We start from the raw sequence: 27,598 nt of genomic DNA on the forward strand, positions 1-27,598 counted from the left end.
GTCTCAATATATCAATTTGGAAAAAAAGCTGTCATTTTAATGGAAGTGTCTTGTCCTAATCTCATTTGTGAGAAAGTTATTCTTTCACCTGGAGAGGGATAATCTTGGATGATCACAAACCCAAGTAGCTAGTAATAAAATCAAACTATGATGTAATTCACTAAAACCTATCATGACAACATCAAAACCTTTCCCTCACTGGATATGGCTGGATGCATGAATCAAGCAAAGCTAAGTTTTATAAAAAAGCCATATTGGGAGCTATCACAAATTCACAATTCACTAAAACCAAATAAGTTAAAAACACTTGCCAAATTACAGAGTGTTAAAATGAAGACTAAAAAAATCCACGGTCAAATAAACAGTGAAATTTGGCCGAGGATGAATAAGAAGAACCAGCAACACTAACAAATACTGCTTAAAGAAGAAATCATGCCATAACACTCAAAACATTTTGGTCCTAGTGACTAAAAGAAAGCTCCCGCCGCTTGTGGCGGACCATCACTTTTCCTTTCACTCCAACAACTATGGCATTCCAATCAATCTCAGGGAAAGGTGACACCAACTCCAGCTCGAAATTCCTTAGCAAGTGAGATCATATTGCTTTTATCTGCAGATATGCAAAGGGCTCGCCAAGGCATCCATGTCTGCCCCCTCCAAAAGAGATGTATGAGAAATCCCCTGCCACCTTGTCCTCTTCTCTCCCAACAGTGAATCGATCGGGATCATACGTATCGGGATCTTTGAAAATGTGAGGCAGCCTGTTTGCAAAAGCAGGGGATGTGGCAACTATATGACCCTTAGGAATATCATATTCTTTCCCCTCTCGTGTTGTGACGCTGAAATCGGTGTGTGAGCTTCGCAGGCATAATCAATGGAGGGTGGAGCCTCAAGGCTTCTTTGATGCACCGATACAGGACATCCATTTCGGCCAAGACATCATGATCGACTCGATCCCCGTGCTTTTCCATCAAAATCTTCTGCTCATCAACCACAGCTGAAAGGTACTTGCTGTTAGAGACACCTACTTGCTGTCAAGATGATCAAATGTTCGAGCTCATACTTCAAATCAACCTCACCGCTTTCTCCCCACTTTGAGAAGTAGTCCTGTAAATCAGGTCCATGTTAGAGAACCAATAGCCCATAATGCCAATTCAGTACAATACTGATGAAAATTTTAACGGAAGACTTACTATTAACATAATGAGACAATATTAAAAATAATGTCAAGTACAAATGGAGCTGAAAAGCCTCTCCAGCTTATCAAATTAAAAACACTGGAATGAAATAAGGTTCCAATTCAAATTTGGTTTTCAATATTATTAATAGACCCATAATTATATCATAAGGCTTATCTAATGTTATTGCTGCAATTTATTAGCTTGGAAGATGCAGCATGCAAAAGTTCATGACCAAATCCAATGAGGTACTGAATGCAGATTCACACTATATCCAATTAAAAACAGAAGATGAAATAAGCACACATAAAAAAGGCACAATTTAAATGGATCTGCAGCTAATGAGAAACAATTTAGTAACATGATCATCAAATTCAACTCTAGGAGGAAAAAAATAAGTCAAATCCAACAGGCAAATTGCTAATGTCACAAATCAAGAGTCAAATAACAGAATAATACTATATCAAACAAAAATAAACACTAGACATGAATCAACATTGACCTGAGCTTCAGTAACCATCTGATCGACATAGCTCTTGAGCTTGTTAACCCTAAGGGCCTCAGTGAAGAACCTGAACTGTTCCTGGCGAACAGAGTAATCAACATCAAAGACAACACCGGGTCCAAAAGTTGGAACATTGAACTGATACACCTCTTGCTGGCTGAGTTCAGATTCTGGGGCCTTGAAGAAATGAGCAGAAACTTCGGGACCGATCATAAATGTGATGTTTTTGTGGAACATCTTGAGGGTGAAGACGCCACCCAGTTAGGGTACTCTTCACGGAGCATAAAGATTGGACCTTTGAGGAATCGGGGTAAGCCTCCGATGAATGGAAGGCCCTTCACGATTGGGGGAAGGCGCTTTCTTGATTTAGGGACAATGAAGGCTGAGATGAGCTTGGCCACAACAATGGTGGCCACGAATAGGAGGCATGTGTTGAAGAACTTTGACACATCAATGTCCATCGATTGGATGAATTATCCAGAGAAAGATGACAATTGCTGAGAAATGGATCGAAAGCAGAACCAGAAGAAGAAGAAGAAGGTAGGTTAGGGAGTGGGGAAGATAGTAAGAGTGATGATAGATCTATGTCCAATAAAAGGAAAGGAAGTGTGAAGTTGTGGCCACCGGCTTAGTATGTATATATATCAATAGATGAATACATTATGACTAATTTTTTATGTGCTTATAATATTTTTGTTTAACTAATACATTATGAGTATTTGGTAAATTTAAAAAACTAACACAAAGTGTTCTGTTTAGGATTTCGATTTTTAGATAATGATGTATGTATAGTAACTAGTAGGTTTTGTGTTGAATGAGTTAATACTCAAATTGGCTCCTAAAATTTGACTCTCGACTCAATTTAGTCCTCAAGGTTTCAATCGACTCTAATTGTACCCTGAAATTTTGCTTCGAGCCTCAATTTAGCCCTTCCGGTATTTTCCGTCACCGAAGAGCTGACCTGTCAATTTTGGTAGACACCTGTCACCCTAGCAGTTAGATGACGTGGCAAAATGTTTGAAGGCTTCAATTTAACCCCTACAAATTTCAAATAAAATCTAGAAGTTCAATTTTCTCAAATTGATATGCAAAGAATTGAAGTCAACTAATGTTACTGCTGTACCTACTAGGATAAACACAAGATTCATCCATAGAATTCACACATGCATATATTCAACCCTATTATTAATATAATCTACAAACTTATCAATATAATATAAGTTGACAATGGTGTTCAACTGAGTTTAAAAATTGTCCTATATTAGCAATTTATGTGTTCTGCTACATTAGATGAAAATATAGAAACAAGCTCCTTTTTTAATGTGATAAGAATTCGTAGAAAACTATGCCAGGATAAGGGAAGAAAGGAATATCTAGAACAAGATGAACATAATGAAAAAAATTAGCATAAATTCTGTTAACGAAACAATAATCAAAAGTTAAATACACTGTAATGACTGACCAAAATACAAAATCCTCAGTTCACGATTATCACTTAAACATTCATGGTGGTCATTGACGCATATAATGTTCAGCACAGAAAATATTTTATTTTTACAAGAAATTATCCAATCAACAATTAAATTAAAATGGGATATGAAGGAGTATAATTGTTATTTTAAAATAGAATATGAAGAATCAAAGACTACTCAAACGGATAAAGAATTGAACGATTCGGTTGATCACAGCCACACACATGCAAAAAAATTAAACCCTAACATACAAAAATTCTATCATCATCAACAACCATATTCAACCACATTCTCCCAAAATTTCACTGATCAAGTAGGGTGAAAAAATGAAAAACAACACAACCAATATTTTGATAAAAACAGAGCACGATAGTTGAGAGCATCGATTTTGTTATTAACCTGTTTTTCAAAAGATGACTCCCAAGTAATTAATCTTCACAATGAGGGTAGAAAGAAGTAAGAAAAGCTTCAAAGCTCCATTACTGTGACATCGATGGTGCTTCTCTGACGGGAAGAAAAACGAGAGAAAGTGGAGGAAGAGAAAGGGTCAACTGAGTCTCACCTTTAAAGTGGTTAGTGTTTGGATTTTCATTTAACCCCTTTCTAAGGGATACGACGTCGTTTCTAACAATTTTGGCGCCAACAGTAAAACGGCGTCGTTTTGAGACTGCCAGGTGTCATTTAAATTTGCTAGGTTAGCTCTCTGGTGACGGAAAACGTCGGAAGGGCAAATTGAGGCTCGAGATAAAATTTCAGGGTACAATTAGAGTCAACTGAAACCTTGAGGGCTAAATTGAGTCGGAGGTCAAATTTCAGGGGCCAATTTGAGTATTAACTCGTGTTGAATTTACTATTATCAAAATGTGAATTTCAACTAAGCTAGAAATTAGTTCTTGGTTTTCACCGCAGGAATAATTGAGAATTTTACTTCCAACAAAAAAAAAAGAATAATCAAATTTAAAAATATTAATTTTCATGTTTAAGTTATCAATATTGAGTTTAAGACTAAGCCAATGAGTTATAACTCAAATGGCATAGTCTCCCCATACTCAATTAAGAGGTTGCGAGTTCAAGTCTCCTATCTTTGGTAAAAAAAAAAATTGAGTTTAATACTAATTTAAAGAATAAATGAGCTATCAATATTACGTTTAAAAAATTAATTTTATATTTTTATTTTAAAATTATAAATTTAATATTAATAATTAAAAATAAATTATAAAATAATAAAATATCTTAAGTTATTTAACATGTAAATCGTATAAAATATACAAATTTAAATTAAAAAATAAGATTAAAAAAATAAATTATTATTATGTGTAACAAAATCAATATATAAATTTACTAATATTATTAAAGATTAGTTATTTATAAATATTATTAAATTTATTTATTTCTCAATTCTATTTAATTAGAAACAAATTTAAAAAATTATATCTAAAATATTCTTTATTTTCATCCATAATTTTAATAGATAAAAAAATATATTTCTTCAATCTTATCTTAAACATCTTTAATTATCTTTAATTTTATTATTTTTTAAGATTATTAATTTTTATTTTGATTATATTATCTCATCATATTATACACTATTAGTGTCTCGTAAGTTGTCTCCGCATATTAGTTATTATAAAAGTGTAAAAAATATAACTATTAGTGTATAATATTTATTTCTTCACTAATTTAGTAAAAATATAATCATAAATTTTTTTTGAACTATAATTCACTAATTGTTGTTAGCTAATCTGTGAACCATAATTTTTCATTACTGTGATTTAGGATTGTGGATAATTTTAAATAATTGTTGTTAGTTAATCTGTGAACCTTGGTGTTGTTACTTGCTACTGGGTTAAATATAGAGATGTTCAAAATCGATTCAAACCGAACAAAATCGACTAACCAAACTAAAAAACGAAAATTGAAAATTGAAAAAACCGAACCGAACCGAATTACTAAATAACCCTAAATAAACCAACCCCCAACGCCAAGTAGATGACCTAGCCAGCCACACTCAAAACTAAGGTTTTGAAAATCGGACCGGACCGGTCAATTCGACCGGGTTAATTAAAAATCGATCATCTAGCTGGAAGCCTCCGAAATCTCTTTGCAAAAAATCAGTTACAAAATCGGTCTGCAAAAAAAACCGGTCGAACCAGTGATTAATCGGACGAAATGGACAGGTTTTTTGAAGCTCCGGTTTTTAAAAATAGCTCAAAACGGCATCGTTTTTTGACACTAGGAAAAAAAAAAAAAAAAAAAAAAACCCACGACCCACTAACCTAACCCACCCCCAAATCATTCAGCACTCAGTTCAGTCAGTTGTCACCACGCCTCCCTCAACCCTACTTTCCTTTTCCTCCAACGAGCAGAGGGACTCCACCATCCACACCACAATCGACCCGGCAGTGACCCAGTGACCACCAGCGGTTGGAACCCTCGCAGTTTGAAGCGTCTAGCGTCATCGTCATCTGGTCTTTGGAAGAATACACACGACACACCACACAGCACAACTGTCAGCGGCGTCTTCGTCGTCCTCTCAGCTCCTGACGTTGCCGGACAGAACCCTCACGGTGGCCCTTCCTCGTCGCGCTTCTCCCTTCCTCGGCGCGACCCTTTCTCTCTCTTCCTCCCTTCGTCGTCGTCCTCAACGCACAGTAGCCACCGCTCCTCCACTCCTTGTCTCTCCACGCACGAGGAGCTGTCATCATCCTCCACGCACAGCAGCCGCCGTGTCCGCGTAGTCCCTGTTTTCGCCATCCAGCCCCGCCGTGTCGTTGTCTGCGTCTAGAACGGAGCCCTTGGTGTTGGTTCTTGATTTTTTTCTGAACTTTTTTTTTCCTTCCGACTTCTAACTGGTACTGATTTTCTAATTCTGATTATGATGATTTTCAATTTGTTATGATGATTGGTTTTGATCTATTTTTGTTCTGAGCCAATGTGAACAAGGACAATAATTATCATTGGGAGGGATGGAAGATTGGGTTAGCACCAATGATTTGAATCAACGATTTGCTTCTTTATTTTCTGTTGGCTTCCTTTTATTCTTTATTTAGTACTCTTAGAAATTAGATTTGCTTTGATAAAAGAAGCTCAATTAATTGTGAGTGACCAACTAAAATGAGAGCCATTGAGTGATCGATATTGCATATTGTTATATGTTGAGTATTTGTTGTTGCTGAAAACTTGGAAATTATTATTGAGTATTTGTTCAATCTATTTTATTTTATCGCTGGAAATTTTTGTTGACTACTTGTTGGAAATTTGTAAATTGTTATCGACTATTTGTTCAATATATTTGATTATTGTTTAATCTATTTTTTGTTGCTGAAACTTCTTGTTAATCTATTTTATTTGATTATTTTTCAATGTATTTGACTATTGTTTAATCTACAATGTTATAACTTTGTGAAATAGTTACTGGCTTATTGGTTATTGACTTAGAAATATTAGTTGTCTACTTATTATGTTGCATAATTTTAATGTTATGACTTTGTGAAATTGTACAGTAGGTTTTTGTTTGAATTAATTGCAAAAACTGAACAAACCAAACCAAACTAAACTGATTTTAATTGGTTTGGTTTGGTTCAGATGGTTTTGACAAAAAAAGGGAACCAAATTGAACCGCAGTTTTAATAAACGATTGGATCGGATGACTTTTTTCTAAATAACCGAACCAAACAGCACCGCGAACACCCCCTAAAGTCTTGAATAATCGTTGAACAATTTTGAATAATTTTGACTATTGAGATTACTGGTTGGAGTGAGTTGCTGTGGATTGTTGTGATATTGTAATTGAATTGTATTGTTTGGTCAGACTGCTCAGAACGAAGGCAATGTCATCATTGATTTTAATTTTCGTTTTCTATTCTTTTTCATTCTTTGCCCAAAACATTGATTTTTGTTTGGAATTCTGCTAGTAGTACTCAGATTGAAATTTGAATCATTGAATGGTTAGCTCTGCTCTGATGCTGTATTGTACATTTGCTACGTTGTTTTCGTAGTTTGGATTGAATCATTGGAGGATTAGTTGATTTAGTTCACTGGTTAACCTTGTTAGTCTTTATTAAAATTGTACTGCTGTTTTATTTTTTTTATATATAGTGATGTACTGTTGTGTTTTGTGACTCAATTGTATCTTTGATTGTGATTGATTTGTTGACTTAATTGTGTTTTAAATTGAAATTATTGAATGATTAATTGATTATTGATTAACTATGGCTGCTCTATTGTGATATTGTTGTGTTTTGTGATTTTTATACAGTAATGTGTTGTATTGTGTCTGTCTTGATGACTTAGTTGTGTTTAGATTATATGATTATTGATTAATTGTGCTGTTGTGTTTTGTGATTTTTATAGTGATGTGATGTTTTATGTTTTGTGATTCAATTGTACTAGCGGTAATTAACTAATTATGATGTAAGGTGTTTATTTATAATTTATTTTTGTTATAAAACGGTTTTTCGGTTGAATCACGGTTGAATTGGTTGGGCCAGTAAACTATTGAACTAGTAGTTAGAGCGGTTCGATGACTGGTCCGATTTTTAGAAACTTGGTCCTTATACATATTTTATTTGTTAGAATTAATTGTTAATTGCTAATAGAGTCTTGTTAGAATTGATTGTTAATTGTTAATAGTCTTCATTGCTGCAATGTGATAGTGTGATTAGAATTAGATAATAGGCTGTGTTAAAATTGATTGTTAATTGCTAATAGATTCTGTTAGAATTGATTAATTGCCTATTTGATTGTTAATTGTTAATAGGCTCTGTTCCTGTAGTGTGATTGTTAATTGCTTAATTGGAATTGATTGCTAATTGCCTAATTGATTGTCACTGTTATTGTGTTAAATTAAAATATTATTGTAGTATTGACTAATTTTATGTCTATTTTCGTATTAGTTATTTTTAGAAAGTGAGACTTGATTGTTGTTAAATTGTTGGTGAAGATATGTATTTCAAACCTAGTAGTCTGACCGGTTTGATCACCGGTTCAGTTTTGACAACTATGCATAATATCATATTTCTAAATATTTGTACATATATGTACGTATATTTATATTTATATGTGTATGCTATGTAATTACATTATACTGATAATATAACAGTTACTTATATTTATCAAAATATCAATCATCTTATGCAATTTTCCGGCATTGCTGCTTTGACTGAAGTGCTTTTTCCATGTTGACTTAATATTTAAGAGGGAGTATGATTCACGATTCATAGTAAGATTTTTGTTATGGATGATCATTGTTTGAGACCTAACTAGAGATCTGTTGTAATTGTTTCATAGTTGGATAGCAGAATATATCAGATAGGCCCTAATTCGGTATCAGTGGTAGTCACCGTCGCATCGCATCTCCAAATTAACAGTTTTGGATTTGTTGAAATGCCTTCCATGGCTAAGAGAAGCCATGACCCTTGTTCTATCGGAAAATTTTCTAATGGAAAACAGAATCGTCAAACTGAGTTCTCTGCACGGTATGGATTTCTGCAATACATGTCAAGTTTCATTATTTCTTCCAAACCCACGAATGAAAGAATCACGTTTGTAATTACTTTGGAAAAAGAGAAAGGAGGGAGGGGGTGGGGAGGAGGAGGGGAGGATAAACTTGACTGTAATTTTAGTGTTTTTGTTGTTTTTTAACATTTATAGTTTCCTTTTCAGGAGGCAAAAGATAGCACAGCAGAGGAAGTCTATCCCGATAGCTTCTGGTATTGGCTGAGCTTGATTTTATGTTTTTCTTGTTATGTTTTTCCTAGTTATTTTCGGCTGTGTTGTGATAATCCGGATTATGCTTCTTGTCGTCATTGTGTACTCTTGTAGTTGAGAAAAGACTCATTGAAGAGGTCCAAAAGAATGATATTTTGATCATCGTTGGAGAAACAGGAAGTGGGAAAACCACACGTAGGTCACATCTTATTTTTTATATAATTCATTATTTAATTTTTATATAAAAGTAAAGGAAAAAAAAGGCTTTTAAGCATAGCAGATTTTCACCATGTTCTATTTTTTCCATTTAACTGTGTAGAGATTCCACAGTTCCTGTTTGGTGCTGGATTTTGCCGTGATGGAAAAGTGATTGGGATAACTCAACCGAGACGTGTAGCTGCCATTACAGTTGCAAAACGGGTTGCTGAAGAATGTGGTGTTGAGTTGGGCCAGAAAGTTGGGTACTCTGTTAGATTTGATGATACTACTTCCAGCTCAACAAGAATTAAATATATGACAGATGGATTGCTTCTAAGGTATACGTGTAACATGGATGTTTGGATATCTTTTTCCGTTTTCCAGTAAGATTCATTTTGTGAGACTTTTACTGGGAACTTGGCCAATTAGAATTTGTTGCTCTTCTCAATACTGAAATACGGAAGAAATTATGATTTGCTTTGGTGGTGTCTCTCTGCCATTTGTTTTAAGTTGTTTTTTTTAAGAATGGGTTAACCAAACCACGTTCTTCACAAATTGCCCTCTTTGACATGGGTTTTAGTTGTATATGATTTGAAGCAGCTAAGGAGATTTCAATTTGAAATATCTGTTTTCTGTAGATTGTAAGTGCAGCTTTTTGTATAGGATAGCTGATGTGTTTCTTTATGTTTATAGGGAAGCATTGTTGGATCCATATCTTTCCAAGTATTCTGTTATAATTGTTGATGAAGCACACGAGAGAACTGTCCACACTGATGTCTTGCTGGCCTTGCTAAAAAATGTTCAATCTGCTCGGTCAAGATCTGTTGCTGATGATCAGGGCGTTAACTTTGGAAAAAAGAATGTGAATGCTGGCATGTCACTGGAAAAAGAATATGGTGGTCAGAGCAACAGTTTTCTTAAAAAGGATAACCGCGAAAAGTATGCTCCATTGAAGCTAATAATTATGTCTGCTAGTCTTGATGCTCGCACTTTCTCCGAGTATTTTGGCAATGCCAAATCTGTTCACATCCAAGGGAGACAATTTCCTGTGGATATATTTTACACATGCCATCCAGAAGAAGACTATTTAGATGCTTCCTTGATAACAATATTTCAGGTGATATGTTTAATTAATAACCATTTCATTTAATCTAATATAATGCAACCGATATTTTATTTGATTGTTATGAGAAATCTTTGGATATTTTACAACGCATCACTCTTGGTTTCTACATATGCATTTATGGTATTTACAGCTTCATAACGAATGCGATAGCTCACTCCATTCATTCTCATTAGCGCATTGAATCATCTAGCAATATTGTCCCGTATATATTATAAATTAAATCATATGGTATACGGTTATAACAATGTAGTGAGTGATGGATGACTGAGAGTGATGTATGACTGAGAAACAAAGTTCATAGCTCTGTTGCTTAAACTCATGTCATTGATCTATAGATTCATTTAAAGGAGGACCCTGGTGATATACTAGTATTTCTGACTGGTCAAGAAGAGATTGAATCAGTTGAAAAGCTTATCAATGACAGACTCAGTCAGTTTCCTGAAGGGAGTCAGAAGCTTCAAGTTGTGCCTATATTTGCAGCTCTTCCATCTGAGCAGCAATTGCGGGTCTTTGCACCAGCTCCGTTTGGATTTCGCAAGGTATCACATCTTTGCATTCATCTTTCATTTGTTCTATCTCTCAACTAATTCAATAAAACTAAAGGAAAAATATATTTTAGACGTTTGTAAAATTGGATTCAAATATTTAAAATGATTGATATATTTGGTCTAGGTTTCTATTAAATATAGTGAGGCATTCTGTTTTGTTTGACCATATCTACAATTTAAATTAAAATGCCGGTGGCCTCATTTTAGAGTTGAATATGCATATGCACATGCTTTTAAATTCATATATAATCTATTTTCAAGAGAACCAAATTCATATATAATCTATTTTCAAGTAAGGTTCACTGTAAGTGCTACCAGCTTTTCCATAACAACTACCTCCTATGATTTGGTAAATTTCAGCTCAGCTAGACATAATCTCTATGAACACTAATTTTTTTTTTATTTTGTAAAAAATAATTGGGCATCCACCTGTTTTATGAGATTTAATGCAAATTTTAAATAATAATCGAATGGGTACTCACTTGCTTTTAGTTGCATTCAAGTTATCTTTCTGCTTCTTTCTTAGGTGATATTGGCAACTAATATTGCTGAGACATCAGTAACAATTCCTGGAGTAAAGTATGTAATAGATCCTGGCTTTGTCAAAGCACGTTCTTATGATTCTGGGAAAGACATGGAATCCTTGATTATAGTACCTACATCCAAATCCCAGGCACTGCAAAGAAGGTATGGTGCAAGATTCTGTTTTAGTGTTAATGTAGTTTAGTGTAGAAAACCTTTTTCTCACATCACACGACATTGCTGAACAAAGACTTTTTAGATGCAAATCTGGCATATTGTTTTTGGTATATTTTTCATTTTGTTTTTGTCTCGTTTTTTTTGCTATGCATGTCCATTGGGAATCTCTTTATTATAAAGCTTGTTATATATTTTATCAGAAAACGAAATTAAACTAAGTGATGTAACTTTTTATTTCTTTTATCTTTATGATGCCTTTTCAAGTCTTGAACTTTCTTTTTTGTATCATAACTCATTCTTTAATTGTGATTTTATGTGTAGCTGTTCTTACATATCATATTTTGGTTATAATGAGTGATGTCATTTGCATTGTTACTATTGCTAAACTATCTTACTGAAATTAACATATACATGGAATTCTTCATTAAGTACGAACAAACTGATTGTTAGCTTTGTTGCTCAGTGGCCGTGCAGGGCGTGAAGGACCTGGAAAATGCTTTCGTCTATATCCAGAAAGTGAATTCGAGAAGCTTGAGGATTCGACAAAGCCAGAGATTAAGCGGTGCAACCTATCTAATGTGATTTTGCAGCTTAAGGCCTTGGGTGTTGATGACATAGTAGGGTTTGATTTTATTGAGAAACCTTCACGGTGAGAAACTTGTCAGCATTTTGGTTTTATTGTTTCCCTACATTTACATATTTATCAGTCTTTATGTGCTCCATTTTTGTTGATAATTATCTGTCGTAGCATTTAAATGTTCACTTTAGCATTATCCTGACGGATGTGAGATGAAAGTTTCGTTGTTTCTAAAAGTGGGACACATAGTTGGTCATTTTGAAAAGCTGGGGATCAAATTGACCCATCCAACCAATTTCAGGAATCAAGATGCATATTACCTCAATATTTTAGCTTTCGATAAATAAATAAAGAAGGTGGAGTTTTGTGATTAATTTTGGAAGAAAAAAACAACTTTTTGAATCCAAACAGACCAAATGATTCTATTCTCTTCAATATAACATCAACCACAACCACTTTCTAAGGTAGTAAAAGTGAGTTTTAATGGTTCATTCCACTTATTATCATAGTGCAACCTGAGAATAATATATATGGTTGTTTGCACTGTGGTGTACATTAGTGAATTATTCTTCTAGCATCCCTCGTTAGTGAGCTTTTGAAATTTGTTTTGATCTCTTGTAAGCTGTATGATGTATTGTACTGTTGAACAGGACAACGATTATCAAATCATTGGAACAGCTATTTTCACTAGGTGCTCTAACAGATGACTGTCAGCTCTCTGATCCTGTTGGGCATCAAATGGCTCGGCTGCCCTTGGATCCTATTTATTCTAAAGCTATTATCTTAGCTAGTCAGTATAACTGCTTAGAGGACATGTTGATAACCGTAGCAATGCTGTCTGTGGAATCCATATTTTATGCTCCTCGGGAAAAGCAAGTAGAGGTTTGAATAATGAATTCTGATTCTACGGTGTATCTGTTATATTCTCTTTTGATGTTACTATGAAAAACGAGGCTTAAAAGGATTTTGGTCAAATGCCTGTCTTTTTTTCCTCTTGTCCTTATAATTCTTTTGGTTTTCGTTTAGTAAAATTTCAAAGTTGGTTATTTAAGCACCTACAATTAGTTTGCTTGCTGATGTGATATGTCTTGCCATATCAGCATTTAACCTGCCAGTTCAGCACTTAATAGAACAAACTAGGACTAAAATAGATAACTTTAATTTTACTCTACTAAAATCAGAAGAAAAATTTTAGGGACCAAAACATAAGAGGTGTTTCATAGGGACCAAAAATTTATTTAATCCGGCAAACAAATATGAATATTAATCATTGATTGTATACTTCCATAGTCTATCCCTCTATTGACTATTTAACAGAATATGTAAATAGTGTATAAATGATTTATAAAATAAGCAATGAATTTCTATAGGAAAATTCTAGAGTTGGTATAATTATAGGTATCATTCATTGTCTATTCCTTGCATGCAATTGAAGTTACTGTTTTTCTCATCTTTTTACTAGGCAAGAACTGCAATAAAATGCTTCTCTAGTCCGGAGGGAGACCACATTACTTTGATTAATGTGTATCGAGCATCTAATGATTTCTTAGAGAGGAGATCAATAGAAATGGGTAAAGCAAAAATTGAAAAGGCTTTCAAAAAGTGGTGTAAGGATAATTTTATTAGTAGCCGTTCTCTTAGACATGCTCGTGACATCCACAGGTAGTTATTTTAAATCTAACTGTCTCAAATTCATGATATCTTTAAGGGTAAATTACATTCACAGCCTCTGAGATTTATCAAATTACGGGCACCATCCTTTTATTTGAATAGCATGCACTCACCTCCCCTCTATTTGTGTCATTAAATTGAAATGACATTAAATAGGTTGTATAAAGTCATTTTTAACTCCACTCTCTTTATGCATAGAGGACTTGTAGAGGCGGAAGAACAATGACAAAAGCTCTTTTTCTTTTAACATTGTTATGTAGGGCATTTTTGTCATTTCAATTCAGTAAAATAAAATTAAACAAAATAAAAAGTAGTAAGATATAGGTATAGGCACATGTATAAAGATTTGATAGTTACATTAATACTGGGAATCTAAGTATATTATTTAGACGAACAATTGGTGCAATGCAAGGGTTGTGAGTGCATACTGGTCAAAAAATGTGGGTCGGGGTGAATGTAATTTACCTGTCTTGCTTGAAATATTCTCTATGCATTCTCATCTCTGATAACTATTGCAGGCAAATTAGAGTACATGCTGAACAAATGGGGCTGAATCTAGCTTCTTGTGGAGATGATATGCTTCAGTATCGCAGATGTCTTGCTGCTTCCTTTTTCCTCAATGCGGCCGTAAAGCAGCCGGAGGGAACATACAGGTTGTTGTCTATTCCCTCTGGAATTTTATATTTTTATTCTTTAGCATTTTGACTTGTTTTCTAATTGGCAACTGTATATAGTGTTCAACTCAGATATTTATTTTACTTATATGGAAACAACTTTCTGTTTTGTCACGACATGGCAGGGCCTTGGCAAGTGGTCTGGTGGTGCAGATCCACCCATCTTCTGTATTATTCAGGCAAAAACCAGAGTGTATTATTTTTAATGAACTTGTTCAAACTAATAGCAAGTACGTTCGGAATGTAAGCAGCATTGACTACCTATGGTTAACTGAGCTGGTTCCTCAATATTATGTTGTGAAAAATTAAATTCTTCATGGTTTTGCCAAGCAGGTAATTAAAACTTTATTTTTGCATCTCATTTGTGCTTTGATAATTTTGAGCAGTTGTATACTTTTATTATGTTAAGCTTTGCCATTTTACATCCATAGAGAATAAAGCAACTTGCTAAAGTGGCCTTGAAATTCCCAAAAGATTCTTATATCTTTGTCGTCTTAACACTATGCTTGGCATATTAATGATGTTACGCTTAAACTGGAATAACTGCTGATATCAGCTTAGTAACAAAATGGATCTGATTAGCTTGTGATGTCTCTAGGTTTTCTTTCTTCCTAGAAATCCTAGCTCAATGGAACTGATAATCTCATGTACAGTCAAATTGCATTGCACCTTATCTCAAGATGTGAAACATAATATGCTAATGATTGTTCATGAGTTAAAACCCCTTCACATGGAAAAATTAAAGAAATGATTTATACAAAATTTATACATTCATTCCACATATAAATGGCACTGAAATGATTGATTTTTATCATAGGACATTTATCTATTACAGCAAGATCAGTGAAAGCTTCAGAATATGTTTACTTTATGGATGTTGCCTATCGACTTTATGTAAATGACAACAGTTTTAATGGCTTGTTTTTGCTATCATTACTTGTCTAAAACTATGGAAATGCGGCTGGATCCTCCAACGACATACACCTCTTACTGAGTTCCTGCTTTACTTTCTACTACTGGGTGGTTATTGCTATTGAGATTCAATAATGGGCGAGTGATGTAACCGCAAACCTTACTGTTGATGGTTACATTTGAGGTGGTGGATTAACTTGAGCAAAGGAATTGAGTTAGACCAGTTAACAAATATTTTGAGCTGCCCAATTCTATCAAACTTTATTATAATATTTCACGAGAGTTCATAATAATCTTCCCACCTTCCAATTAATTGTACCAAGCAAAAAGATAAAGTAAAATCAGACATGTCGGTTATAAATTTGTTTCTCATTTATCATGGTCTTGTCTTTCTTTGAATTTTCTATTTTCCACTTGCTATTTCCATGAAGCACACTCCTATAGGTTGTTGTCTTTGTATAAAGCAGAAAGAGCTGATAAGAGAACTTAGAACTTAAAGAGTCACAAGCCAGAAATTGAGAAATTGCTTCTGGAAAGTGAAAAGATACAACGTTTGCTTTCAGGTTCTTAGTAGTATACTAGTATTCTGCACTTTACTTGTTCTCTGTCTTTAGATTGTTGCAGTAGTTCATATTGTTTTTTCACTAGTTTCAGGTTCTTAGTAGAATGCTCTTTCTTTTCTTCTTTTTGTTTTTGTTTTTGTTTTTTTTTTTTTGAGATGATGTTGCCATTTATTACTTAATAACTAGAACTATTCTATTTTTGTTCCTTTTTAAAAAAAATAATAAAAAAAATAGAATTTATTGTCCCTTTCTTCTAGATTGGCCCTTGTGCTGTTTGAACTTTGAAGTGATATTTAATAATAAAAAACAGTGGCTTTAGACAAAGCAGCAAAGCCATTTTGTGTGTGGTATCTACACTTTATGTCTTTACATGGAAGAGGGGTTGAATCTTTTGTATATACCAACTTTATAAATCTTGTTGAAAAGTTCTGTTTTTATTTTTATTCTAACAGTTAAGTTACATTGCACACCATAAATTCCTTTTTACTTCCTTAATTTGAAAAGGCTTTTTTTCTAAATATATACTTGGTATATATTTACACAATTTATCTTTACAAGTGGAGAGACTATTTTCAATATTTGTATCCTTTACCTTGATGTCACAACATAGAAACATTTGAGGCTCCTTTCTTTTATGTTTAATTTCATAAAATTTGAACTTTATAAAAAAAATGTTCTATAATAATCAAACTTAGTTATGTCTGATATTGGATCTGCTATGCTGAATTTGCAACAGAAAAAGCTATAAGCAGGTGTGATGGGATCTACATTTATTGATGAATATGCTATTCAACAAATAATTGATATTCCAGAAAACATTGATCCTGCAATAAGATGACCAGAGTGCTGTATCTACAAGATCCCTAGAGGACTTCAAGGCCTTCATTGAACAACAAGAGCAGATCATAAGGCGTTGTTACCAGTCGAAGTTCCCTCACATCGGAAGCGAACAATTTGTGAGGATTATTCTGCTGGATTCTGTTTTCAACATGGAACTCTTTCTGAGGGAAGCGAAACGGTGGAAACACAAAGATGATTGTGTATTGACTCAACGATGTCTTAGCAAAAGCATCCAGAGGGACTTGCTGCTGCTTCAGAACCAGCTTCCAAATCAAGTTTTGGAGAAACTCTATGAGACTTGTGTCCCAAGCAATCTCAAAGAGCATTCCAGATTCATTAGGCTTGCTCATGAGTACTTTGCATCTTGTTACCCTTATCAGAAATCTTCTGAGAGGAAGTTCGAGCCGAAGAAGTGGGAGAAATCGCTGCATTTCACTGATTTGGTTCAACGATGACAAGAGTCGCCACACTTACTCGCAAAAAGAATGTATGCTGAGGACCGCGACAAAGTTGAATGAAGCCGGAATAAGCTTCGAGAAGGTTCATAATAGATCCTTGCTAGACATAAAGTTTGAGAAGAAGAGATTCTTCAGCTGGTTTCTCTGCTTGGGTTGCTTCCCATATTCCAAGTGTTTTAAGGCTAGATCTCAGTTCCCACAGCAGAATGTGTTCTTAGGAACCTGATAGCATTTGAGCAGTGTCACTATCCTGAGGAGCCTTACATTTGCAACTATGTTTCTCTGATTGATTCTCTTATTCACACCAAGGATGACGCAGAATTGATGGTTGAGAAGGAAGCTATTGTCCATGAACTTGGAAGTGACAAGGAATTGGCAACACTGGTTAATAGTCTATGCAAACATGTTGTGACAAATAAAACATGTTACCAACAAATCATTGGAGATCTTAATGAACATTACAACAATGGTTGGAAATGGACTATGGGAACACTCAGGTGGGTGTACTTCCGGGATCCTTGGAGAAGCAGTTCTACCATTGTAGGGATAGCTGTACTAATATTCACCATCTTCAACTTCTGTCGAGTTGTTCAATTAATCTTTTAGTTTATTCTGTTCTATATACGTTTAATGGTTGAACATGTAACTCTAGTTTCCATATACTATTAAGATGGCCGATTCTCTGATGCATTTAACTTTCATGCCGAAATTTGTCTCAATATATCAATTTGGAAAAAAAGCTGTCATTTTAATGGAAGTGTCTTGTCCTAATCTCATTTGTGAGAAAGTTATTCTTTCACCTGGAGAGGGATAATCTTGGATGATCACAAACCCAAGTAGCTAGTAATAAAATCAAACTATGATGTAATTCACTAAAATCTATCATGACAACATCAAAACCTTTCCCTCACTGGATATGGCTGGATGCATGAATCAAGCAAAGCTAAGTTTTATAAAAAAGCCATATTGGGAGCTAACAAAAATTCACAATTCACTAAAACCAAATAAGTTAAAAACACTTGCCAAATTACAGAGCGTTAAAATGAAGACCCAAAATCCACGGTCAAATAAACAGTGAAATTTGGCCGAGGATGAATAAGAAGAACCAGCAAGACTAACAAATACTGCTTTAATAAAGAGATTTCCAATGGACGTGCATAGCAAAAAAAACACGTGACAAAAACAAATTGAAAAATATACCAAAAACAATATGCCAGATTTACATCTAAAAAGTCTTTGTTCAGCAATGCCGTGTGATGTGAGAAAAAGGTTTTCTACACTAAACTAAATTAACACTGGAAAAACTGACATCCTCGGTTAAATAGAGAAAAGCTTGTCGGGTTTTTTACTAAATTAAAGCAACAATCAACATTAAGCACATTAAAACAGAATCTTGCACCATACATTCTTTGCAGTGCTTGGGATTTGGATGTAGGTACTATAATCAAGGATTTCATGTCTTTTCCAAAATCATAAGAACGTGCTTTGATAAAGTCAGGATCTATTACATAGTTTACTCCAGAAATTGTTACTGATGTCTCAACAATATTAGTTGCCAATATCACCTAAGAAAGAAACAGAAAGATAACTTGAATGCAACTAAAAGCAAGTGAATACCCATTCGATTATTATTTAAAATTTGCATCAAATCTCATTAAGCAAGGTGGATGCCCAATTATTTTTTACAAAATAAAAAAAAAAATTTTATAGTATTCATAGGGATTATGTCTAGCTGAGCTGAAATTTACCAAATCATAGGAGGTAGTTGTTATGGAAAAGCCAGTAGCACTTACAGTGAACCTTACTTAAAAATAGATTATATATAAATTTAAAAGCATGTGCATATGCATATTTAACTCTAAAATGAGGCCACCGGCATTTTACTTTAAATTGTAGATTTGGTCAAACAAAACAAAATGCCTCACGATATTTAATGGAAACCTAGACTAAATATATCAATTATTTTAAATATTTGAATCCAATTTTACTAACGTCTAACTTAAATTTATTTTCCCTTTAGTTTTATTGAATCAGTTGAGAGACAGAGCAAATGAAAGATAAATGCAAAGAGGAAATACCTTGCAAAACCCAAACGGAGCTGGTGCAAAGACCTGCAACTGCTGCTCAGATGGAAGAGCTGCAAATTTAGGCACAACTTAAAGCTTCTGACTCCCTTCAGAAAACTGAGTGAGTCTGTCATTGATAAGATTTTCAATTGATTCAATCTTTTCTTGACCAATCAGAAATACTAGTATATCACCAGGGCCCTCCTTTGATGAATCTATAGATCAATGACATGAGTTTAAGCAACAGAACTATAAATTTTGTTTCTCAATCATCCAACACTCACTACATTGTTATAACCGTATATCATATGATTTTATTTATAATATATACGCAACAATATCGCTGGATGATTTAATGCACTAATGAGAATGAATGGATTGAGTCATAGCATGAGTTATGAAGCTGTAAATACCATAAATGCATATGTAGAAACCAAGAGTGATGCATTGTAAAATATCCAAAGATTTCTCATTACAATCAAATAAAATATAGATTGCATTATATTAGATTAAATTAAATGGTTATTAATTAATTAAACCTATCACCTGGAATATTGTTATCAAGGAAGCATCTAAATAGTCTTCTTCTGGATGGCATGTGTAAAATATGTCCATGGAAAATTGTCTCCTTTGGATGTGAACAGATTTGGCACTACCAAAATACTCGGAGAAAGTGCGAGCATCAAGACTAGCAGACATAAATATTTGCTTCAACGGAGCATAATTTTTGTGGTTATCCTTTTTAAGAAAACTGTTGCTCTAACCACCGTATTCTTTCTCCCGTGACATGCCAGCATTCACATTCTTTTTTCCAAAGTTAACGCCCTGATCATCGGCAATAGATCTTGACCGAGCAGATTGTACATTTTTTAGCAAGGCCAGCAAGACATCAGTGTGGACAGTTCTCTCATGTGCTTCATCAACAATTATAACGGAATACTTGGAAAGATATGGATCCAACAATGCTTCCCTATAAGCATAAAGAAACACATCAGATATCCTATACAAAAAGCTGCATTACAATTTGCAGAAAACAGATATTTCAAATTGAAATCTCCTTAGTTGCTTCAAATCACATACAACTAAAATCCATGTCAAAGAGGGCAATTTGTGAAGAACGTGGTTTGGTTAGCCCATTCTTAAAGAAAACAACTTAAAACAAATGGAAGAAAGACACCACCAAAGCAAAGTCATAATTTCTTTCATATTTCAGTATTGAGAAGAGCAACAAATTCTGATTGGCCAAGTTCCCAGTAAAAGTCTCAACAAATGAATCTTACTGGAAAACGGAAAAAGATATTCAAACATCCATGTTACACGTATACCTTAGAAGCAATCCATCTCTCATATATTTAATTCTTGTTGAGCTGGAAGTAGTATCATCAAATCTAACAGAGTACCCAACTTTCTGGCCCAACTCAATACCACATTCTTCAGCAACCCGTTTTGCAACTGTAATGGCAGCTATACGTCTCGGTTGAATTATCCCAAACATTTTGCCATCACGGCAAAATCCAGCACTAAATATGAACTGTGGAATCTCTACACAGTTAAATGGAATAAATAGAACATGGTGAAAATCTGCTATGCTTAAAAGCCTTTTTTTCCTTTACTTTTATAGAAAAACTAAATAATAGGAGTGAATGTCGCATACGTTGGGGGTGAGAAAATAGAGATTGAACGAGTGAATGTCGATACTCTAAATAGGTTCTTCATGAATGACTTAGTAAAGGATATAGGGTACACTGATGTGAGCGAGCTTTACTGGCTTGAACCTGGGAAGGAGTTGAATGGTGGGTTGAGGTTGCTTAGACTTGACATGGATGTGGTGACTATGTACGAAGCAGCCATTGTTAATGGGAGGAGAGTTGAGGTGTTCACTGAGCATCCAGTTAACCTTCCTGAGTTTGCAGAAGAAAACAATGAACCTGAACCAGATCTTGAGATTTTAAATGTTACGAAGGCCCCAGTGAAGCACAGAACCAAACTGTGTGTTAGGAGACCCTCAACACCAAAGAAGAAGCACAAGAAAGTGGTGAAGATCAGCGATACTGAAGGAGTTATGCCTGGACCGGATACCCAAACAGAACAACCAAAAGTAGGCAGTGACGAACCAAATCTCCCCACACACTCACCAAAGATAACCTTCGAAGAGCCACCAAGGATCATTCAGACCCCAGATGCACCCACCGAACCCAATTTGCCTCCACATGAGCCGTTGGACAAGACTCCTCCAGAGCCTCAACAACCACGTGTGCCAGTTGGAAGTCAAGAAACTAGGCACCGAAATCCAGTGTCTGCGGAGTCAGTGGCTCCCACAATTGATAAAGGGCCTGCGGAATCTAATGAGGTTTTCACACAATATATTCCACAATCTTGCAACGAACCAGAGTCTCAGGAGCAGACCATTCAGAATGAGAATGAAACACCTTGTGAAGAGAGTCAACCTAGCAGTTCACAGCCCGAACCGTCTACAAACCCAGATGTGGGTGGTGGTAGTCCAAAGAAGCGAAAGAGACGATCAACAGTTAGACCTCCTCCATCAGGGCAAACGTTCATACCTAACCAGGATCCAAACAAGCATCCTTCAATCTTTATACCTGTGGAGGGTGAAGATATGTTTGGGCCAAGTGCAGGGATGCATTGTTACGAGTCTGAAGAGCTGGATTCTATTGCAAGTGATGATGAAGACAGTCAGCAAGCAGCATTTCCTCAAGCTAATCCCGATGCCCCAGTTAGGGAGGTAAGGCTAGAGGTTGGGATGGAATTTGAGAATCTGGAGCATTTCAAGAAGGCAGTAAGGAAGTTCAACATCAACCTAGGGCGAAGCATATTCTTTCCAAGAATTGATTCAACAAGGTGCAAGGCCATATGTTATGACGAGGATTGCCCATGGCAGATTTATTGTGCCAAACGGTCGTTTCCATTAAGCTTCCAAGTGAAGACCTTTGTCAACGAACATACTTGCAGCAGAGTTAATAAGAACAAATCTGCAGATGGAAAATGGGTTGTTGAAGAGCTTGAGGACAAGATCCGTGACCATCCAGACATGACTCAAAGGCAGGCACATGATTTTTTCAAGAAGGAGTTTGATGTGATTGTCAATGAGAGGAAGATATACCGTGCAATGGTGAAGGCGAAAGAACTAATAGAAGGATCAGAGATAGCTCAGTATGCACTTCTACGGGATTATGCTAATGAAATAATAAGGACCAACCCTGGCTCCACCGTAAGGATTAGCACTGATTATGTCGAAGGGACTGGGTATAAATTCAAAAGAATTTACATATGCTTGGAAGGGTGTAAGAAGGGCTTCTCGGTTGGCTGTAGGCCTTTTATCGGGTTAGATGGTACTTTTTTGAAGGGATACTACCCTGGGCAATTGTTGACTGCGATCGGCCACGATGCCAATAACCATATATACCCTATAGCCTATGCTATGGTGGAGTGTGAATGCAAGGATAGTTGGAAGTGGTTTCTGGAACTTCTCCAACAAGACTTAGGGGACGCAGCTATCAATGGAATTAACTTCATGTCGGACATGCAGAAGGTAATGGTCTCAATTCTTATTGTCCATGTATGCCTTTATAATTAGCAATTTACAATGTTGTTTATATAGTTACTTCATTTCTATATGAATAGCTATTCATAAGGGAACATGATTTACTTGCTTTACTTTTCCCCACTAGGGCCTCATCCCTGCTATGCGTGAAGTAAACCCAGGTGCTCATCATAGATATTGTGCTATGCACATATGGCAGAACTTCAGAAAATAGTGGGGTGATACAGAGTTGAAGATGGCAATGTGGAGGTGTGCCAAGGCCACAACCTCCCAAGAGTTCAATGCTGTACTGGATCGGATCAGACGGGTTAATCCACATGCTTGGGAGTATCTGAACAGGATCCCTCCAAGTCAATGGAGTAGGTCTGGCTTTAGCGAATACCCAAAGTCTGAAAATTATACCAACAACAACTGCGAATCGTTCAATTCTAGGATCAAGAAGATGAGAGGGAAGCCTATTATAACTATGCTGGAAGAGGTGAGGGTTTACATGATGAGCATAATTGCTAGAAACAAGAAGGCGTTGGTTGGATATAATGGAGTTATCACTCCGGTGTAGCAGAGTAGGCTGGAAAAAGAGAAAAGGGAGAGCAATAAGTGGCGCCTGTTTCCCACTGGAGATGATCCTGGAAATGTGTATGAAGTTCAGTACTTGCCACATAAGGTTATGGTGGACTTAGAAAAGAGGACTTGCAGTTGCAGATTTTGGCAACTGACTGGCTTGCCATGCAGGCATGCATGTGCTGCCCTTGCATACCAGAATAGGCGACCAGAGGAACATGCACACAACTGGCTTTCCATGGGGCATATAACAGCACATACCAGTTCCTCATCCAACCTGTTCCAAGTCAAGAATATTGGGAGCATGTTGACCTACCACCTGTACTGCCACCAGTATACAAGAAGCAGATTGGGAGGCCAAAGTCGAAAAGAGACAAAAGGAATGACGCCCCAAAGGAACCCACCCCAGATCCACATAGGGCCCCCAGAAAGTATGGCCCCATCACCTGCAAGTATTGCCTAAAGGTAATTCATACTTCATATCTCACATCATTTATAAATTCATGTTCCACATTTTGTTTCATGCCACATGTTAATGCAGACTGGACATAACAGTCGCAGCTGTTCCAAGAAGAAGGAGGCAATGGCTGGGAGTGCTGGGGGACAAAGTGCAAGTCAACACCCACCTGCTGTGGATGACGAAGAGGAGGCGGCAAGACTGGAGGAGATGTTTTGGGAGGAAACTCTTGAAGCTGTTGAAGCAGCTGAAGCAGCAACAACTCAGCCACCACCTGTAACTCTATTGAATTATTTTGCCCTAAACCCTTTTACAATGTGCAAGTTTTATGTCATTATGTCACTCATACGTTTATATCTGAACAGGAGACCACCCCAGTTAGGCCACCCACTGCAAAAAGGCCACCAAAGAAGAAGAAGAATGTGAGGAGACCGTCACCAACTAGTCAGCAACCACAACCTCCTCCGCCTATTGTCAGCCCAACAACACCAGCTACTACTAGTTCATCACCCCCAGCCTCTGATGTGCCACCCACTGTAACACCTCACACTATGCAAGCTGCCTCCCAGGGTACTACTTCAAGGTTCATGGAGTTTATGCCAACCCCCACAGTTAGAGTATCAACCTCAAGGAGGTGGCCGCAGCCAGCCTTCCGTCTGCCAGCCAAAAAGGGGTCAACAACTGCACACTTGAAAGAGGGGTCAAGCGGAAGCAGCAACTCCACTCCAATTCCGTGAAGCAATAGTTTCATAACTTATGTTTTTTTGTAATCCTGTTGGCAGATTATCGTACAATTGTTGGACATGTCACAAACTATGCCTTATTTTGTTTACGTTTTGATAACTCTTAGTACAATCTTGCACATTTCTGTAAGCCAGTTACTACATACTTATCAGGATATTATGCCTGTCTTTGATGTTATTTTGGACCAGAAAGTAAACAAGAATTGCAATTAGTAGCAGATAATTTTTTCATGTTACATAACTTATAAGCCTACATCTGACATTAATTGCATACCATGTGTGCACAAATGGTATATTTAGAATCGATCATGGGTATTTTTGTCAGGATATTACACTAACAACTAATAAGGATCAAACCTTCCTAAGAATCAGATACACAGTGCACACAACATTACAAACTACAGCCATTGATATCATCAGAAGCCAAAACCTAATTTTGCTAAATTCAGCTTCAAAGCTGCCTGATTTCGTGAGCATCTTCACTTCAGCCTCAGCCTCATCAACATCTTCATGCATCTTTCTTTCCGACAGTGCTCTCCTCAAACCCTCAACCTCCCACTGCCCTTCAATTTCGTCTACCCATGCAAAGAAGTTGCAGTCCGAGTTCTATCCATGGCAAAAAAATTAAAATCAGATGCACATTCAACTCCCACAAAACAGGGTGTACAACGGGTTACCTTCCAATTGGGACAACGGACGAACCACCTTCCAGGATTCATCGCCGTCCCGGACTGTAACAGCGTCACCCCCAACCCACAGAAACATCTGCCATTGAACTTCCTATCATGCACCCTTTTTGAAATTGAGCTTCCAGACACACTACCGCTGCCACTAGAAGGTGGAGTAAAGAGTCTTCGCCTCGACATTGGTATAATTTCCAAGATTACTGTGAATCTAGGGTTCGTGCTTTGGATGAAACAATGTTTGAATTTGGGAAATTTTGGGGTTGAGGGTACATTATAACGGTCAGACATGTCAGCAATCCACATGTGCAGCCCCCCAAGCCATGTCACGCCGTGAAGTGCCACGTAGGGAGTGTTACTGATGGAGTCAACGCCGGAATATGGATTGGTTAGTTTCGTCCCACGGAACTCATGATTGATGGATACATTTGGTAGTTTCCGTCTCTTATGGGTAATTTTGTCAGCGTTTTTAACTTCCATGGGTAGAAATGGTAGTTTACTCTTACATAAAAAGTAAGATGTGACCTACGTGTGGTTTTTCCACTTCCTGTTTCTCCAACGATAATCAAAATATCATTCTTTTGGACATCTTCAATGAGTCTTTTCTCAACTACAAGAGTACACAATGACGACAATAAGCATAATCTGGATTATCACAACACAAGTCGAAAATAATTAGGAAAAACATAACAAGGAAGAAAAATATAACATCAAGCTCAGCCAATACCAGAAGCTATCGGGATAGACTTCCTCTGCTATGCTATCTTTTGCCTTTTGAAAAAGGAAACTATAAATGTTAAAAACAACAAATACACTAAAATTACAGTCAAATTTATCCTCCCTCCCTCCTTTCTCTTTTTCCAAAGTGATTACAAACGTGATTCTTTTGTTCGTGGGTTTGGAGGAAATAATGAAACTTGACATGTATTGCGAAAATCCATACCGTGCAGAGAACTCAGTTTGACGATTTTGCTTTTCATTAGAGAATTTTCCGATAGAACAAGGGTCATGGCTTCTCTTAGCCATGGAAGGCATTTCAACAAATCCAAAACTGTTAATTTGGAAATGCGACAGTGGCTACCACTGAGATTTCAAAGACTTGCTGCAAAAGAACAGCAAAGAGGTAGCCACTGAGTTTTAGTGTTTTTGTTATTTTTTAACATTTATAGTTGTTTCCTTTTTCAAGAGGCCAAAGATAGCACAACAGAGTAAGTCTAATTTTATATTTTTCTTCCTTGTTATGTTTTCCTAGTAGTTTTTGGCTTGTGTTGTGATAATCCGGATTATGCTTGTTGTCATCATTGTGTACTCTTATAATTGAGAAAAGACTCATTGAAGAGGTCCAAAAAAAATAATATTTTAATTATCGTTAGAGAAACAGGAAGTGAGAAAACCACACGTAGGTCGCATTTATTTTTCATATAATTCATGATTTAGTTTTTCTATAAAAGTAAAGGAAAAAAGGATTTTGGGCATATATAGATGGTTTTCACCATGTTCTATGTATTCCATTTTACTGTGCAGAGATTCCACAGTTCCTGTTTGGTGCTAGATTTTGCCGTGATGAAAAAGTGATTGGAATAACTCATAAAGATACGTGAGAATCTTTCCTATCTTTTCCTAATGAATTTGCATTTAAATTGTTGAGTTTAATCAAGAATTAATTATCTTTTAGCCACTATGGATGCTACTTTGAGTCGTGTGCAATTCTGTTTATTTTAGATAGCATTCGGTTGGATTTGATGGAGAGGAAGCTTGCATAAATGGAAGGAGCACAAGAATTGAAGGAGATAACCAGTGAGGAGTGACGCGTACGTATACCTGATGCGTGCGCGTGATTTGGAGGTTTGCACAGCGACGCGTGCGCGTACTTGACGCGGATGCGTGACACGCGAAGAAGACCATCGACGCGTACGCGTGATTAACGCGTACGCGTGACATGCGCCACGTGCAGAAAACGCAGAAAATGCCGGGAGCTAAAGCACACTAAAGCCCAAGTTAAGCGTGGATCCTACGAAGCAAGTGGTCCCCATCCATCAATTGAAAACTTGTTGATTGCTATAATTAATTCTGATTTAAATTTAAATTTTAATTTAAAAATAGGAAAAGATATTATTTTAATTTTAGAAATTAGATTTTAAATTAATTAGGATTAGATATAAAAGGGAAAAAGAAACTTCTCTTCAGGGAATTCCATCATTCCATTAGTTAACTTTTCATTCCACCTCATCCCAATTTAGTTGACATGAATCCTAGTTTTTCACTCTTTGCCATGAGCAACTAAACTTCCACTGTTAAAGGTTAGGAGCTCTGTCTATTTGTATGGATTGATTCTATTGTTTTTCTATTTTAATTCATGTACTGATTTATAATTTAAGAATTGTTTTCGTTCTTTA

General features: G+C 36.0%; 2 protein-coding genes and 3 pseudogenes across 10 annotated transcripts; 2 read left to right on the top strand and 3 right to left on the bottom strand.

The window, feature by feature from the left end:
* LOC112729867 (pre-mRNA-splicing factor ATP-dependent RNA helicase DEAH10-like) overlaps nt 1-26,212 on the bottom strand; it is a 93,048-nt pseudogene extending 66,836 nt beyond the window's left edge.
* Nucleotides 222-2,296, bottom strand: LOC112727184 (sterol 14-demethylase-like; annotated as a pseudogene).
* Nucleotides 5,439-17,839, top strand: LOC112727185 (pre-mRNA-splicing factor ATP-dependent RNA helicase DEAH10). Of its 9 annotated transcripts, none has more exons than XR_011868428.1 (15): nt 5,439-6,007; nt 8,445-8,632; nt 8,820-8,866; nt 8,979-9,059; nt 9,184-9,400; nt 9,756-10,179; nt 10,524-10,727; nt 11,263-11,423; nt 11,899-12,084; nt 12,663-12,894; nt 13,475-13,674; nt 14,202-14,336; nt 14,483-14,690; nt 15,175-15,832; nt 16,569-17,839. XR_011868428.1 is itself a non-coding variant. In XM_072209073.1 (14 exons), exons 2-13 carry the CDS (start codon nt 8,541-8,543, stop codon nt 14,664-14,666), a joined length of 2,163 nt encoding a protein of 720 aa, XP_072065174.1. In that variant the 5' UTR covers nt 5,439-6,007; nt 8,445-8,540; the 3' UTR covers nt 14,667-14,690; nt 16,569-17,839. The 9 variants fall into 9 exon arrangements, 3 of the variants coding, with proteins under 3 accessions (XP_072065174.1, XP_072065173.1, XP_072065175.1); XR_011868427.1 differs by having other exon boundaries at nt 15,737-15,832; XR_011868426.1 differs by having other exon boundaries at nt 5,457-6,133.
* On the top strand, nt 16,964-17,839 carry LOC112727186 (uncharacterized; annotated as a pseudogene).
* On the bottom strand, nt 19,932-20,705 carry LOC112727187 (pre-mRNA-splicing factor ATP-dependent RNA helicase DEAH10-like). The gene is made up of 2 exons (XM_072209075.1): nt 20,522-20,705; nt 19,932-20,166 (listed from the first exon to the last, which is right to left on the bottom strand). Exons 1-2 carry the CDS (start codon nt 20,689-20,691, stop codon nt 19,956-19,958), a joined length of 381 nt encoding a protein of 126 aa, XP_072065176.1. The 5' UTR covers nt 20,692-20,705; the 3' UTR covers nt 19,932-19,955.
* Nucleotides 26,213-27,598: the final 1,386 nt, after the last annotated feature.

Source organism: Arachis hypogaea, chromosome 12 (genome assembly GCF_003086295.3).
Source record: "Arachis hypogaea cultivar Tifrunner chromosome 12, arahy.Tifrunner.gnm2.J5K5, whole genome shotgun sequence".
NCBI classification, from domain to species: Eukaryota; Viridiplantae; Streptophyta; class Magnoliopsida; order Fabales; family Fabaceae; genus Arachis; species Arachis hypogaea.

Coding starts and splice junctions, on each gene's coding strand:
- LOC112727185 (XM_072209072.1), top strand. Junction 8,867..8,978: donor GTCTATCCCGATAGCTTCTG/GTATTGGCTGAG, acceptor GTACTCTTGTAG/TTGAGAAAAGACTCATTGAA. Junction 9,401..9,755: donor ACAGATGGATTGCTTCTAAG/GTATACGTGTAA, acceptor TTATGTTTATAG/GGAAGCATTGTTGGATCCAT.
- LOC112727187 (XM_072209075.1), bottom strand. CDS start 20,691: ATGTTTGGGATAATTCAACCGAGACGTATAGCTGCCATTACAGTTGCA. Junction 20,167..20,521: donor AGAGATGGATTGCTTCTAAG/GTATACGTGTAA, acceptor TTATGCTTATAG/GGAAGCATTGTTGGATCCAT.